Source organism: Solanum stenotomum, chromosome 7 (assembly GCF_019186545.1).
Source record: "Solanum stenotomum isolate F172 chromosome 7, ASM1918654v1, whole genome shotgun sequence".
Taxonomy (NCBI): Eukaryota; Viridiplantae; Streptophyta; class Magnoliopsida; order Solanales; family Solanaceae; genus Solanum; species Solanum stenotomum.
Genome location: NC_064288.1, coordinates 46,574,596 through 46,591,205, shown reverse-complemented (window position 1 = coordinate 46,591,205; position 16,610 = coordinate 46,574,596). Strand labels below are relative to the sequence as shown.

Below are 16,610 nucleotides of genomic sequence, written 5' to 3'. Positions count from 1 at the left end.
GTTCTCACCATATCCAGTCATCTTTTCTCTTCCTTTCAATAGATTTTGGTCCGAGAAGGAATCTTTAGGAACTTTAGATCTCGTGAAGTACGGATGCTCAGCCAGTTTCTCAACACAGATCAGTTCTAGTTACTTGATAAATAAAAAACAACTCAAAAGTAGTTATGTTAGTTACTGTTTCTAATGAGAAATACAAATAAGTTGATATAAGAATAAACATATAACTGTCATTTTGCTTTGAGCAGATTAATCCACGAATGTATTTTGGGCGAAAGGGATGGCTCAAATGGAAAGATTTTTTTTTTGGTTAGGTCATTTGAATTAATCAAGAAAGTCAACTTGCATAGAGTCTTGTTAACTTCTTCCACTCATATATTTTAGGTGAAATCTTTTAGAATCCTTCAAGAAAAGGAAGAATAAAAATTTACAGGATAGGAACCGAGCCTTAAGTAGGCTGTCTATGTATCCTTCCGGGGAATTCAGGCCAAGCGTAGTCTGAATCGGTCTTGGCAATTTTTTAAACATTGATTCTTCAGTTTCTTCACCACTAACCAAAAACGATGATGGGCGTTGGCGTGTTAAAACTTTTTCCAGACATTCTAGCAACTTAACCTTTCTCAGACGGAGAGATGGAAATTTAGAAGATTTTTAAAGGGTTTATGTATTTTCTGGGAAACTTAGACAATACTTCAGGAGTAGCTTGGACGGACTTTGTTGTTGTGGATTTAATATATGCTTATATACCAGTCTAAGGAACAAGAGTGGATTAATTCTACTTTTAGACAAAATGACATATCACAACACAAAGTAATTATATCAAGTAGCACACAAACAGTTTATATCGCGTCCTAAACGTGTGACCTTTTATGCCAAAGGTGGGCCTATCGAATTGAAGGATGTATATGTCTTTTTATGCCGATTCATTATCCCTCACAAAATGTTTAACAACATCAAAATGGTAAACAAGTTCAAAAAAGTAAATGACAAAATAAGTACATATAAAGGCAATCCCACGAAGGGGATGATAATGAACTTCAAGTCGTTTCTGATCCTTCACCAAGTCTGGTCCTCTTGGCGATGTTGACTTCTTCCCACATGGAATATCGATTTGCCCACAAATGATCTGTCGTTAGTCGGGCCCTTTCTTAATATCTGAACCTCTCTACGGACTGGATTTGTTTCTCCATGCTATCATCTAATTATGACATGCATTGCCTTGCTCTTCGTAGCTCTTGCTTCAACTGAGTTATGACTTTGGTGTCTACTGAATGTCAGCGCTGATGATTCAACTCATTATTATCATATTTCTCTTGGAGTCGATGGAGTCAAACTTGATGTTTAGCACCAACATCTGCAATAACATGAGGGATATTTGGACCAAGCTCGATCGTTCCGGCGAGGTTCTTCTTTAACCATTCTTTGTACTCCTTAGAACATTCAGGATGAAATCTGTCCGGCACCAGCTCACCCAATACCCTTAGAGTCTTCCATGTTTTAAGTATCTTTTTAGAAAAAATGAGTTGGTCATTTTCGTGATCCGTCACAAATCTTTTCATGTCTACGGTTTGGGGAAGATCTTATTTTCCTCTTAGTTGTCTAAGGACTCGAGTTGGAGCATACGGTCGAGTTCCTCTCAATCCGACGAATATCAAGTAGGGGGTCTTTTCACTTCGAATCACTATTTGTTTTGTTACTACCAAGCTTTCGATTGACCACTGCACATTTTCTTCTCTTAACCCCTGAAGTCTCGGATACCAGAATTCTTGGCCTCCAATTCTGTGGAAATGATTAAGCTGCACCCACCAATCATGAGTTTCAAGTCTGTTTGGTCGTCTCATGGGATCTGGTTCTTTTGGGTCATGGGCTTTGATCAAGTGTCTCATTATCCACCATTGAAGTATCAGGTTGCATCCTTCGAAGAAACGTTCGCCGCTTTGACACTTATCTAAAGCCCTGTAAATGTCGGTCAAAGTCATGGGCGCCAAAGTGTAGTGCATGATCGCCGAACCATAGTTTACTCCATTAAAGATGGCATGAGTGACCATTACTACACTTGGATGGATAGTATAGTTTGGGCCTTGGGGAATACCATTGTCCTAAGTAGGCATATTGCAAAATTAAGAGGACGTGTTTCCTTCCATTTTTCCTCCGAGACAAATTCTTCTTTGAACTTTTCGAAAGTTCTTGCACGTCCAAATCGATAATAAAGCTTTTGAAGTGGAATGTTTGGCCCGAGAAGCTTGTCCATCCACTCGGCTTTGAAAAGTGAAAGTTCTTCTTTAATTTTGTCAAGGTCCCATACTTTGGGAATAAGGAGATTAGTATCGGGTTTACACTTCCTTTTGTTACACATGCTTACACTATCATAACTAACAACAACTTCCTCGATAGTTAGAGTCAGTTCTATATCCCCGAATCGGAATATCATGTTATCACTGTCCCAAAATTTCACCATTGTTCCAATCAAATCGGGACAAGCCACCATTTTCATTAGTGACGAGGGATGGCATATGTGTCTTTGAACCTTTTTCTTGTCTTCATTGTTCATAAATTTCCACCAAACTTGGAGGTAAGGATAGGGTATGGTCACCATTCGGATCCTCAAGGGTTCATACATTGGATTCATCCTACAAAAAAAAGAGGAAAATGTAAGCTACCCGCACCCCTATTGGATAATTTATTTGTTTAAAATGACATATACATAATTCAATTAAACACATAAGCATGATTGTCTTTTATTGACCATGGGTCAAATAGACAAAAGGCGGGCTTCTAATGGGCCCAACACTCCTTGGGTGTTGGGTCAACTTAGTTCAAAATGAGCTAAATTTGGGATTTGGTTTCGCTCTACGCTAATTAACTAAGAGTGGCTTTTAAACGATCGGAAACCCAAGCAGACAACTTAGGCTGGACTCACGACAAACCATTGGACACATAGCGAACCAATAAATTGTCGATCATTCCGGAAAAGGGTTGAGTATAAAAAGTCCAGCTGCAGTTATGCAGAAATTGTTCTTTAATATACTATACATATATCGGAAAATGACATGAATGCACTGACATTTTATAGCAATTTAACAAGTAAGGCATTGAGAAGGCATAACAAATCAACAATTCTTAACAATTAGTCAAAAAGTAGTCAAGTCATTATGGTTAGAACCTAATTAATTTCCCAGCAGAGTCACCATTTTTATTATATCATGATTTCACCAACTTTTAGAAAAATCACTTTTTGAAATGTTTCTAAGTATAAAACTATTTAAGAAAAATACTTAGAAAAGAGTCGCCACTTAATTTTTAAAAGAAATTAAGAAAACTTAATTTTAGAAAGGCTTTAACATATAAACCTTTAAAAATTTAGAGAAAATGGGTAAAAGGTTCTTATTTCTAAGCCGCTAACATGCGGTTATCCAACGACATGACCAAAAATATTTTTTGACTATATTTTAAGAAAATGAGTTAATATAAAAAAATAATTTACAATATTCGATTAACTTTGAAGAAATAGTTAAAACAAAAAACATTTCTTATTTTTCTAAGAAAAAGGAACCTAAATGAAACAGTTGGATTAATTTTCCGGTGATTAGAATTTGAACAAAAAACTAGTTTAATTAGAATATATATGAATCATTTTAGAAATAATAATTTGAACCAATTTGGTCAATTAAAGTATGAAAACTATTTTAAATTAATTTAAGAATAAGTAAAAAGTTTTGACTAAAGATTATCAATAAAAATACAAGAGTTGATAAAAATGGAATTTATTAAAATAAACTTACATAAAGAATATAGTTCATCTTTTGGGGAATTCAATTAAGTTAATAAACAATTCTAAAGTTAGAGTTAATTTAAAACACAATAAATTAAGAGTATAAGAGAAATTGAATTTGAGCCCCTTTTGGCCTAAATTCACCGTTGTCCGAAAAAGAAGTGAGTTGTTGTTGATGCATGTTTGGGCTTTTGGGTAATTTTCACCTGCATATTAGCTTTCAATCCTTGTATAACATTTCACTTTTCCTTGTATTTCAGCTTCTGAGAGCTGACTTATACTTCATCAAGATTGACTCGATAATGATGTTGGGTCTCAACCCAACTTTAAATGCGAGGGAAGAGTGTGTGTGAACTCATACGAAAAAGTTCATGCAAGGAAAGAAAATAAGGATCAACAAAAGACTTCATAATTCATATCAACTTACTATAAAATTTGATAGCTATTCAATGCTATAATTTAAATAACAAATATAATCAATTAACGAGCTTTCAAAGAGATGGCAATATCACCCAAATCTATGTAAATGTTTCAAGCTAAAATGTGACCAGCTAAATGAGTATATCAAGATATGCAAATCATGTAAGCTTACACTATATTTGTTGTTAGCAAATGAACTTGATTACTAAAGTTATTTCATGATTCAATCAAAACAAACAGAGAAACTAATCTGTTATGTCACAATCACGAATTAGTTCAAAAAAAAAAGAATCATAATACTATATTGTATAAAAAGCAACTAAAGAATTTAGAGTATGTATAAAAATAAAATAAACACACCCAATCAATATTGAGCGAAATTACCCCCAACAATTCCATTTTTAACAAATAGGTGGCCTCAAGGAATCTTAAATAATCGAATACCACAACACTTTTAACTATTAAATATTTTATCAACTCATGATCAATTTAAAGACGTAAACTAACCCATACGTAATGCAAGGAACTTGGATGATGCTAATGAAGGGTACTTTAAAGTTATTCAAACTAACGTTACTTTAATGCAAGGGGTAAGGACAACAAACAGAAAGGACTCAATGCATCATGTCTTATTACCTGAACATTAACTAATATGAGAATTATAAACTTAACGTAAATAATTAAAGGCTAAACAATCGCAATAAGTAAGGTAGACAGTAAACTTGAAAGAAAAACAAGAACTGAAACAAGCTAAAATTTGGAAAATAACATAACTCCACTTTTTGACACTAGATCAACCGTAAGTGGTAAACAACTTTTAAACACATTTTTTAGGCAAAATGAAGGCATAGACTTGATCAAACATGTCATGCTAAGCAATGAGCGAATAATGAAATCAGAGAATGGAAAAATGGGGTTGTTGACTCCAGAAAGAAAAAATAAGACAAAGTACTACTGCCAAATTAACTGATTCTGAGATTCTACACCTATTTAAAGATAATGACAATCAATATCAAACAACAAATGGCCTGGTGTTTGAAAATAGAGTAAGGTATAGGCAAAATAGGTTCAACAATGTTCAAGTAGGCAAATTAGGATGAGGAATAACAAAGGGACAAAATAAACACAAGGCGACTTGACGAGAACTAGAAACATTCTATCTGTTAATCAGTTTCTGAATCATATTCACTGCCGCTTAATAATGAATGGAAATAATGCTAAGACGAGGGAAACAACCCATAACAACATCTAGTTCACAAAAAAAATCCAGAAATCCAGCAAGAAAAGAGTAAAATGACTTTGAATGATGAACTTTTGTTCGTGACTCCAATCTAACCTAGAGCTTGAGAAAAAAAATGAAATTGAATCATGTTTAATATCGTGACACTATCATTAAGTAAGCCTAACACTACTGTTCAACCTTATGCAAGAATCAAATAAGGAAATATCGTAAAAAGTAGTCGAAAAAAATTAAAACTGAACTACGATCCACGAACAACATAGTGAAATTAAACACGGGTATCAAATTGAAATAAATGGGGGGAACTTAATAGGGAGGAAACATCTCAACACTAATCGAAGTCACGAAGTTTGAATTGAAAGAGCATTTGAATTAGTTAATCAACTACATTACTGATTCTTAACCATTAGTCAATCAAATGCTGTAAAACCTAACATCTCAGGACTTTACACAAGTTTAAAAAAAAAAAGAAATCAAACAGTCGCCAAATTTAGAATCATAATAGATACGAGAGTAATAAGTGTTACCTTATGGAGGGCAGAGAACTGAGACAACGAGCTGAAGACGTTCCTACGACCACTAACCACCACCAACAGATGAACAAAAGAACTTGAAAGAAATCAAAATTCTGAGGCTCAAACCTTCGTGGGTTCGATTTCAGAGAATACTATTCTCCAACTTTCAAATTTCAATCTTATGTCCGTGTTTTCTAAATGGCACCAATACCATGTATTTATAGTAAAAATAAAGGTTTGAATTCAAATAGTCGTTTGAGCGGGAGATGAGAGATTGATGAAGAGAATGGAAGGAAAAACAAGCAAGAGGAGAACCTACTTCGAAAATCCGGATTCAATGTGATATCTCTTGATCCGCATAAGATTTTGGTGAGATTTCTCTCGGTCAAAGTCAACAAATCTTGTTCTGANGAATTAATTAAGGCCGTTAGATTAGATTGTAAGGCTGAGATCAAATCTAAAGAAGCACAATCCATGTGCTCGCCTACGTGGCATACATGGATTGGCCGGTTTAATAAGACTTGGATTGCCAAATTTGCTCAAATTAAATTCATTTAAATTATAACTACTTTCTTTATTAAATAGCCATAAGTGATAATTATTTTGCAAGATTAGCTTATTTGATAAAATTAGTCACTCTTAAAATTAAATTAATATAAATTAGTAAATCATCCATTAACTAAGCTTTCTAATTTTAATAAATGTACGAAAAATATCTATTGCGACGAAAGGAATTATATTTGAACCACAATAGATTTATTTCTTAGGAAGAACAACATTTATTTAAAAAATGAGAAAGTAAGTGGTAATATAATATTTTATAAGAAATAACTTTTAAGAAATAAATTTATCAAGTCAAATAAATAATTAATTTTTTTGTATTCCTATAAAAAAAATCATAACATATATATTTTTTTATTTATTATTATTATTATTATTATTATTATTATTATTATTATTGTTGTTGTTGTTGTTGTTATTATTATTATTATTATTATATGTGGAGAGCCAAAATTGGGTGTCAACAGGCGGACAAAGAACTAGGGTTCTTCTCTTGACTTTTGCGTCTTTGGGAAGAAGAAAGGGGTGAGAGGCGTGCGTGACTGTTGAAAAAGGAGAAAGAGAGTGTGAGAGCGTGAGAATTGGATATATGCATAGATGTTTGTATATGTAAATATATGTATATGTGTGTAGGTGTTAAAGAACAAAGGGATGAGCCTTTTTTATTTAAAATTTGACCACTTTAATTGTTGTTCTAATCAAATTAAATTTAGATATAGCCAAATTGAGTGAAATAACTAATTCGGCCAAAATTAAAATAAGATGAATAACTATCGATTAATTATTTGGACTTCTTAATTTAAACAAGATAAAATAATTATCAAGACTTATTCATTACTTAAAATAGAGAACTAATTATACAAAATTATATAATTCACTAATTCAAAGAAATAAATGCGTAATTATGCAAAACATTATTTTTAGGCTATTTATTAAATATTTATATAAAAGATGAGAATTATATAAATCAACATGTAAAATTATATAATTATTTCTGAAAAATACTAACCAAAACTAATTAGAAAGAGATTTTAAAATATATATATTTTTAAAGATTTTTCAAAGACGATTATTTCAAATTGTTTGAAATTGAAGAAGCTCGATAGTTAACTCGAATTGCATAGGGTCAAAATTGGGTATCAATAACTGCCCCATTCTATGCGTAGGGTCGATGAAAGAGAACCTGGCCAAAGAAGATTGACGAATTCAATTTTGACTGAACCCACTTTCATCTCTTTAAAAGAAAGGCTCGATATGGATTTTTGAGGAATTATAGCCGGACCCTAACATTGAGTTTCCTACATATCTCAAGTTACATGAGAATTCTGGCCACTTGTAGTTCGATATGCTTGATTTGACGCACGATTATGAAAGAATTTGAAACCTAACCCGATGTCGAATTATGAAGAGACCGAAATGCTTGGGAATAAGATTTAAGAGAGAATGTTGGAATACTACCGAGTTTTCAATATTGAGCCCTCCTACATATCCTTCAAGTCAAGGAATCAGGTTGTTTGTTGTTCGACTCGATCGATTGAAAAGGAAGTCTATTATGTAAGATAACCTTTGGTTCTGGAGGAGTGACAAGACGAGTATGAAAAAGAGGCTTGCAACCTCTTAGCCATGAATGTGGTGCACTTCACACCCATAATTAAGAACTTACACGAACATACTTTCCAAAGCTCTTCGTGTATTGTCACTCAGATTGATTTTCCTCCAGTGAGAGTAAAAAGTTTTTCGGATGCGAAATTGAAACCGATAAACCCAAAGAAAAACTCACATGCCTTCTAATAGGGGTGTGGTTTGATTGTGGTGGAAGTTGCTCCTCAACTCGCGTACTAAGAGTTTGATACCCTTCTTCGAACTATGTCCCAGTTCGCTGCTAAGAAAAGTTCCATGTGGTGTTGCGTCCTTTTTGTTGACGTCTGCACCTGTGATTTAATTGAGAATACATCCTCTCGGATGTTCTCTATAAAGAGTTGGCATGCCAGCCTCCTCCGATTTTGATGTAGAGTAAACGAGGCACCTGTCCAAAGTTTGATGTAATTTATAATATACTTCTCAAACTTCAGCCTCGTCCAGTGTTGGCACGATATATGATGACTTAATATGTTGTTATATGTTTGCGGCCCTTTTGGCAATAATATCGCCTCTTTTGGTAAATAAATGGATGACCCTCTCGGTAATGGTATAATACCATTTATTAATATAATGTTGATGGCTCTCTCGACAATGATGTTACTATATTTGATAATATGAAATGGATGGCCCTCTCGGCAATGATATTACCACCTTTGGTAATAAATTGTTGATTGCCCTCTTAGCAATGATATTATCACCTTTGATAATATAATATGGATTGCCCTTTCGGCAATGATATTACCATCTTTGATAATATGAAATGGATGACCCTCTCGGCAATGATATTATCACCTTTTGTAACATAATGTTGATGTCCCTGTCGGCAATGATATTATCACGTCTAACAATATAATATGGATTGCCCTCTTGGCAATGACAATATCGCCTCCGATAATATAATATGGAATGGCCTTTCGGCAATGCACATCACTGTATCTGGTATCGATGTGACTTACAAATATCCTTCAACGTTATCCTCTTCCGACTTTGACGTAGAGCAAATGAGGCACATGTCCAAAGTTTGATGTGATTTATAATATACTTCTCAAACTTCAGCCTCGTCCAGTGTTGACACGGTATATGATGACTTGATATGTTGTTATATGTTCGTGGCCCTTTCGGCAATAATATCGCCATTTTTGGTAAATAAATGGATGACCCTCTCGGTAATGATATAATAACCTTTATTAATATAATGTTGATGGCTCTCTCGGCAATGATGTTACCATCTTTGATAATATGCAATGGATGGCCCTCTCGACAATGATATTACCACCTTTGGTAATAAAATGTTGATGGCCCTCTCGACAATGATATTATCACCTTTGATAATATAATATGGATGGCCCTCTTGGCAATGATATTACCATCTTTGATAATATGAAATAGATGACCCTTTCGGCAATGATATTATCACATCTAACAATATAATATGGATGGCCCTCTTGGTAATGATAGTATCACCCCCGATAATATAACATTGAATGGCCTTTCGGCAATGCACATCACTGTATCTAGTATCGATGTGACTAGATATTCTTGGGCGCTTTTGCTCTTCTGACTTTCCCATATTTGTCGAACATAATAATCTCTTGATATTCTTGTAAACTTGCATCCACAAAAATTTATTAGTTTTAAATGAACTAATCTGAGTTGACTTCTTTGATTGCTTGCTCTTCTTCTTGATATCTTTGGTTGAGTGCTTCTAGCTTCCTGCTTCTTGATAGACATAAGATAGATCTATATTTTAGACCAAATATTTGGCACATGTATAAAGTTCTAAGAAAAATAGATTTTTGAAAAGTAATTTGATGAAGGTCACTGCCAAGTGTCATGTTACATTAAAGCTTAAGTGAACACTTCAATTCAAGTTTCAATATATCCAATCTAAAATTCCTTTTAAGCTGGGGAAATCAGAAGATAATTGAAGTTTGACTTTGAATTTCTGAGAGATTAGGGTTCATGTGCTTCTGATCACGCTGGAGATTACTTGTCGTTAACTTTGAACTTATGACAATACTTGAAAGAATTTTTGAGATCTTCTAAAAAATTTTGCCCCAGTGAAATGTCTTGGAATTTCTCAAGTCTTTGGTAGGAAGACTTGCGGAATTTTTGAGATCTTCTCAAAAATTCTATCCCAGTTGCCTTTTTCTAATGCATGCTCAATCTTGTCTTGCTGACGAATGATCTTTAGAATTTTTTAGCTCATCTCAAAAATTCTGCCCCAGTTTCCATTATTAAGGGAAATGGAAATTTTATGAGGTGTATGACCGAGCCGTTGTGGCACCTACGTATCCCGTTGAGGCATGAATCAGGTAAAACGGAGTTTCCTTTTTGGGAATAAAAGAAATAGGATATTTTAATAATAAAATGACTGAGGCTAACATAGGCCGCCTACGTATCTCATTTTTGAGAATTCAAGTCAGACGTAGTTCAATACAAGGATATAAGAACTTGACATAAGCAATTACAAGCAAATGATACGATTACAAGGAAAGTGATGAGAGAAAAACTAATCTTCAGATGTAGTATCTCTTGACAACATCTGAGTTGATTGGTTTTGGCCACTCTTGGTCATCCATCTCTGACAGGATCAAGGCACCTCCAGATAACACTTTACGAACCATGTATGGTCCTTGCCAATTGGGTGCAAATTTTTCCTTATACTCATCTTGATGGGGGAAGATGCGTTTGAGGACCAATTGTCCTTCTTCAAATGTTCGAGATCTCACTTTTTTGTTGAAAGCACGAATCATTCTCTGTTGATATAATCGGTCATGACAAACATCGGTCATCCTCTTTTCATCAATTAAGGCTAAATGTTCAATCCGATTACGAACCCAATCAACATTGCTCAGTTTGGCTTCCTGATTGACCCTCAATGAAGGTATTTCAACTTCAGCAGGTATCACTGCTTTTGTCCCATATACTAGCAAGTATAGAGTTGCTCCAATTGATGTTCTAACGGTTGTTCGGTATCCCAACAAAGCATATGGTAACATCTCATGTTAACCTCTGTGATTATCAATAATCTTTCTCAAAATCTTTTTGATGTTCTTATTGGCAACTTCTACAACTCCATTCATTTAAGGACGATAAGCAGTCGAATTTTGGTGAGTAATCTTGAATTGCTCACATATCTCCTTCATTAAATGACTGTTGAGGTTTGCATCATTGTCTGTAATAATGGAATCAGTTAGTCCAAATCGACATATCAAGTTGTTACGAATGAAATCAGCTACTACCTTCTTCGTCACATATTTATAAGAATTTGCTTCCACCCACTTGGTGAAGTAATCAATGGCAACCAAAATAAATTTATGTCAATTAGAGGCGACTGACTCAATTGGGCCAATGACATCCATGCCCCAGGCCACGAATGGCCAAGGCGATCCCATAGCATTAAGTTTGTGAGGTGGGTACTCGGATCAAATCACTATGTAATTGACATTTATGACACTTTTGCACAAATCTACAATAACCATGCTCCATAGTCATCCAAAAATAACCAGCTTGAAGGATTTTCTTTGCCAAAGTAAACCTGTTCATATGAGGTCCACAAACTCCAGCATGTACCTCTTCCAGAAGTCTTGTAGCTTCCATGGAATCTACGCACCTGAGGAGTCCCAAATCTGGAGTCCTCCTATAAAGGATTTCCCCACTTGGAAAGAAATTGTTAGCCAATCGATGTATTGCCTTCTTTTGATTGGATGTCGCATCTTCTAGATAAATTCCAGTCTCTAGGTACTTTTTTATATCATAATACCAAGGCTTTTCGTCTGGTTCCGACTCGACATGCGAGCAATGAGCGGGTTGTTCCTTTAAATCTATCTCCAAATGATCAATGTAATTCTGATCTGGATGCTTGATCATAGAGGAGATAGGGGCAAGAGCATAGGGAAAATTCATTTTGCAACCTTGGAGTGTGCATAAACTCTATCTTTCGACATCTTTTGCACAATCTTTGCACCAATTGTACATATGATACAATTTTTGGAATCTTCACGGCCCATTCCCCTTGAACCTGGTGAATTAACAAGTCTGAATCTCCAATTACGAGCAACTCTTACACATTCATGTCGATGGCTAACATTATGCCAAGAACCAAGCCTCGTACTCTGCCATATTATTGGTGCAATGAAATTGAAGTTTAGCCGACACAGGGTAATGTTGACCAGATTTCGATATTAGAACCGCTCCAATTTCAGCTCCATTATAAGTCACCGCTCCATCAAAGAATACCCTCCAACCAGGGTATGACTCAAAAATGCTTTCTCCTATGAACAATACATCTTCGTCACGGAAATATGTTTTGAGCGGTTCATATTCTTCATCGATTGAATTTTCTACAAGATGATCGGCTAATGCTGTCCTTTTACCGCTTTTTGAGTAACATACACAATATCAAACTCGCTCAGAAGCATCTACCATTTCGCCAATTTTACAATTGGCATAGCTTTCTGGAAAATATACGTCAATGGATCCATTTTGGAAATAAGATATATATGAAGACAAAAAATGCATCAGCTTTTGGGAGATCTAAGTCAAAGCACATCATGTTCTTTCCAATAGAGTGTACCGAGACTTATATGGAGGAAACTTCTTGCTAAGATAGTAGATCGCGCATTTCTGCTTTCCAGTTTCATCATGCTGTCCTAATACACACGCGAATGCATTCTCTGAGATGGACAAGTATAGTAACAATGGACTTCCTTCTCGCGGAGGTACCAATACTGGTGGATTTGCCAAATAATCTTTGATAGTATTGAAAGCTTTTTGACACTCTTTGGTTCACACCGTCAGTACATCTTTTTTCAACAACTTAAAGATAGGCTCACAAACTACTGTGGATTGAGCTATGCATCGACTGATGTAGTTCAATCTTTCTAGGAAACTTATAACTTCTTTCTTAGACTTCAAAGGCGGTAAATCCTGAATCACCTTGACTTTGGTAGGATCAAGCTCAATGCCTCTTTTACTAACTATGAAACACAATAATTTACTAGCGGGTACTTCAAAAGCACATTTAGCGGGATTCAGCTTCAAGTTGTATTGACGTAACCAATCAAAGAACTTTCTCAAATGGGTCAAGTGATCTAAACTCTTGCGGATCTTGATGATTTCGTCATCCGCATACACTTCAATTTCCTTATGGATCATATCATGGAAGATAGCCGCCATGGCTCTCATGTATATGGCTCCGATATTCTTAAGACCAAATGGTATTACCCAGTAAGGATAAACACCCCAAGGTGTAATGAAAGTTGTCTTTTCAGCATTTTTTTCATCCATCAAAATCTGATGGTAACCCGCAAAGCAATTCACATATGATTGCATTTCATGCTTAGCACAGTTGTTGATGAGAATGTGGATATTCAGTAATGGAAAATTGTCTTTGGGACTAGCTTTATTGAGATCTCTATAATCAACACATATTCTAATTTTATCATCTTTCTTAGGCACTGGAACAATATTGGCTAACCAAGTTGGATATTTAGTAACCTCCACAACTTTGGCTTGAATCTGTTTGGTAACTTCTTCTTTGATTCTCAAACTCAAATTTAGCTTGAACTTCCGAGTTTTCTGCTTTACCAGACTGAAATCTGGATTGATCGGCAACTTGTGAGAAACAATATTTGTGCTCAATCCGAGCATATCATCATAGGACCAAGAAAATATGTCGATGTACTGCTTAAGTAAACTGATGAGAACTTCTTTCTGAGTTTCTGTGAGATGGACACAGATCCTGGTTTCTTTAACACTTTCTTCGTCTCCCAGGTTCATGGTCTTAGTCTCTTCTAAGTTTGGCTTCTCCTGATTCTCAAACTGTTTCAATTCTTCTTGGAGGTGTTCCGGAACCACGATCTCTTCATCATATTCCTTGAACTCATTCTCATCTATCTCATTTTGCTCAATCAGCTTATGACATGACATGATATTGGCAGGTTTTAAGTTATTTTTATTGAAATCATAAATAAGCCATGTCAGATAAAAAAATTAAAACAAATTAGTAAGTTGTGAATAAATAGATTTATGAAATAGAGGAGGCTTTCATTTAGATTAAAAGAAAGTACAAACATTGGCCATGACCATAGGCCAATCTGCATTTTGAAACATCACGAGAAAAATTAAAGCTTAAAGAGGTAAAACAACATAAAGGGTGGATCTTAGGCCTCATTCAAACTACCACCGATTTTAGAAATAAGCAAAATAGATATGTCTTTGTCTACCAAGACGAGTGAGGAACCAGGAGTTATGTGGATGTCCAATTAGGCACTTGCTCTTCTAGTTTGGCATCTCGAATGCCAGATGTCTCGATCATCTCCTCAAGCACAGCATCAAATTCTTCAAAAAGATTCCTGATTCTCTTCCCGAGGCCAGCGTTATTGGCATATTCTCGCATTGGAAAAGACTGGTACAAATGAAGTACCGATTTGGCTAATTCCCAATCAACCACCTTCTTACTCAAAGCTTTCATCTCATCGTCTGCTATTAGGATGTATCCCAGGACAAACGTTGAACCTTTTGTGAAAATTTGAATAGGCTCAGTGATACCTTGCAAATATTTTCCCAACCCAAAACCAGGTTCAAATCCACTTCTCAACATCAAAGTGGTTATCATCTTGTAAATGGAAGGCATAAGGGGATGTGAGGCCAAATCATCACCGATAGCATTCACTATCTCTACTGCATAGAAGTCAGAACCTTTAGCCACATCGTAGATAATCGGGGCATAGTCATTTGAATGTCTTCCTTCACCATGAATGACTACTTCGTGATCGTTCCACACAAACTTCATCAACTGGTGGAGGGAAAAGGTCACATCCCCAACCATATGAATCCAAGGTCTTCCGAGTAAAAGATTATAGCTAGTGGTGATGTCCATCACCTGGAACTCGATAATTAAATTTGTAGGTCCAACTTCAATACCCAGACTAACAGCGCCCAATATTTCTCTTTGACCCCATCGAAAGCTCTCACATTGACTTGGTTCTGACGAATCTTTCCAAGATCAAAATTCAATTGCTTGAGAGTCGACAATGGGAAAATAAAGGCCAGATCTATCATCTATAAGAACACGATTCACAATATTACACTGACACTTGATTGTGATATGCAAGGCTTTGTTATGCATAACCCCTTCACAAGGGAACTCTTCATCGCTAAAACTAACACGATGGCCTCCGATGACTTTGCTTACCATGGCTACGAGATTATCACTATTTGTACCCATCAGTACTTGAGTCTCATTCAAAGCCTTTAACAAAGCATGCATGTGTTGCTGTGAACTCATCAATAATGCCCACACAGAAATTTGAGCAGGTGTCTTCTCTAAATGTTTCATGATGGAATACTCTTTAGGCTGCATCCTTCGCCAAAACTCTCCGACTTCAGCTTCACTGATTGGCCTTTTCTGGTGGTCTCTCTTGTGGCCTCCTTGAGCCAATTCTTCTGGTGTATAACATCTACCAGATCTAGTCATACCATGGGCGGTAGCGGTCTCGATCACAAACCTTTTCTTGGTAAGGCATTCCTTTGGCACTGAAGTAAAATCTCGATGAGGTGCCATTATCACAAAACTCTTTCTCAGTAAGGCCCTTCTTTGACCCCAAAACAAAAGCTCAATGAGGTGTTATTATCACGAACTTGGGCTTCTTGCTTATGCTTAGAGAAGCTACAGCCTTCTCAAGATTGTCAAGATTTGATGGGACTATCGTCTTAGTAGCACTCCAATCCACTTCTATTTCAATCATATTAATATTACCTCCCCTATGATTCAATAGAGGATTACTATGCACATTAGGAGAGGCAGTCTGAAGGGTGATCACCTTGTGATCAATTAAGTCTTGAATCGTATGCTTCAGGTTGATGCAATCTTCGGTGGTATGTCCTGCACTATTGGAGTGGTATACATATATCTGATCAGCTCTAAAGAATTTAGAATTTGTGTTGACAGGTTTAGGTTCGATAGGATGAACCATGCCTACAACTTTCAATCTTTCGAACAACTTAGTTCGACTTACAATGAGAGGAATGAAAATTCTGGGAGGTTTCCTTTCAAAGTTTGGACGAGGAAGGTCATAGTTATTTTGTGGAGGTGGAGGTACCTGACAGTAATTTAAAGGATTTTGGTAGGGAGGTGTTGGTGTTTGGGTATGGTGAGTTCGGTAATTTGATTATGAAGTCTGATAGTTTGGAGGGGTATTTTGGTAATGTGGAGCTGGGAGATTAAGAGGTGGAGTTTGGAAATTTGGTTGGACATAGAAGATTAGGTAGGGATTTTGTGGAGCTGGGGGATAGACTTTGGAGGGTGAAGATTTTCTAGAGCTAACCTTGAACTTTTTGTCCTTCCATCAAACGCATGAGAAGTAAAGGACATGTCCTCTCTTTTCTTCCTCAATAGTCCCGAAGATCCAGCATGGGCTACCACACAGGCAATATTTCCGGTCTTAAGACTATCTTC

At 35.8% G+C, this 16,610-nt stretch overlaps 1 protein-coding gene across 1 annotated transcript; it reads right to left on the bottom strand.

The window, feature by feature from the left end:
• Nucleotides 1-10,665: 10,665 nt before the first annotated feature.
• Nucleotides 10,666-11,148, bottom strand: LOC125869961 (uncharacterized). Its single transcript, XM_049550344.1, has one exon. It carries the CDS (start codon nt 11,146-11,148, stop codon nt 10,666-10,668), a length of 483 nt encoding a protein of 160 aa, XP_049406301.1.
• Nucleotides 11,149-16,610: the final 5,462 nt, after the last annotated feature.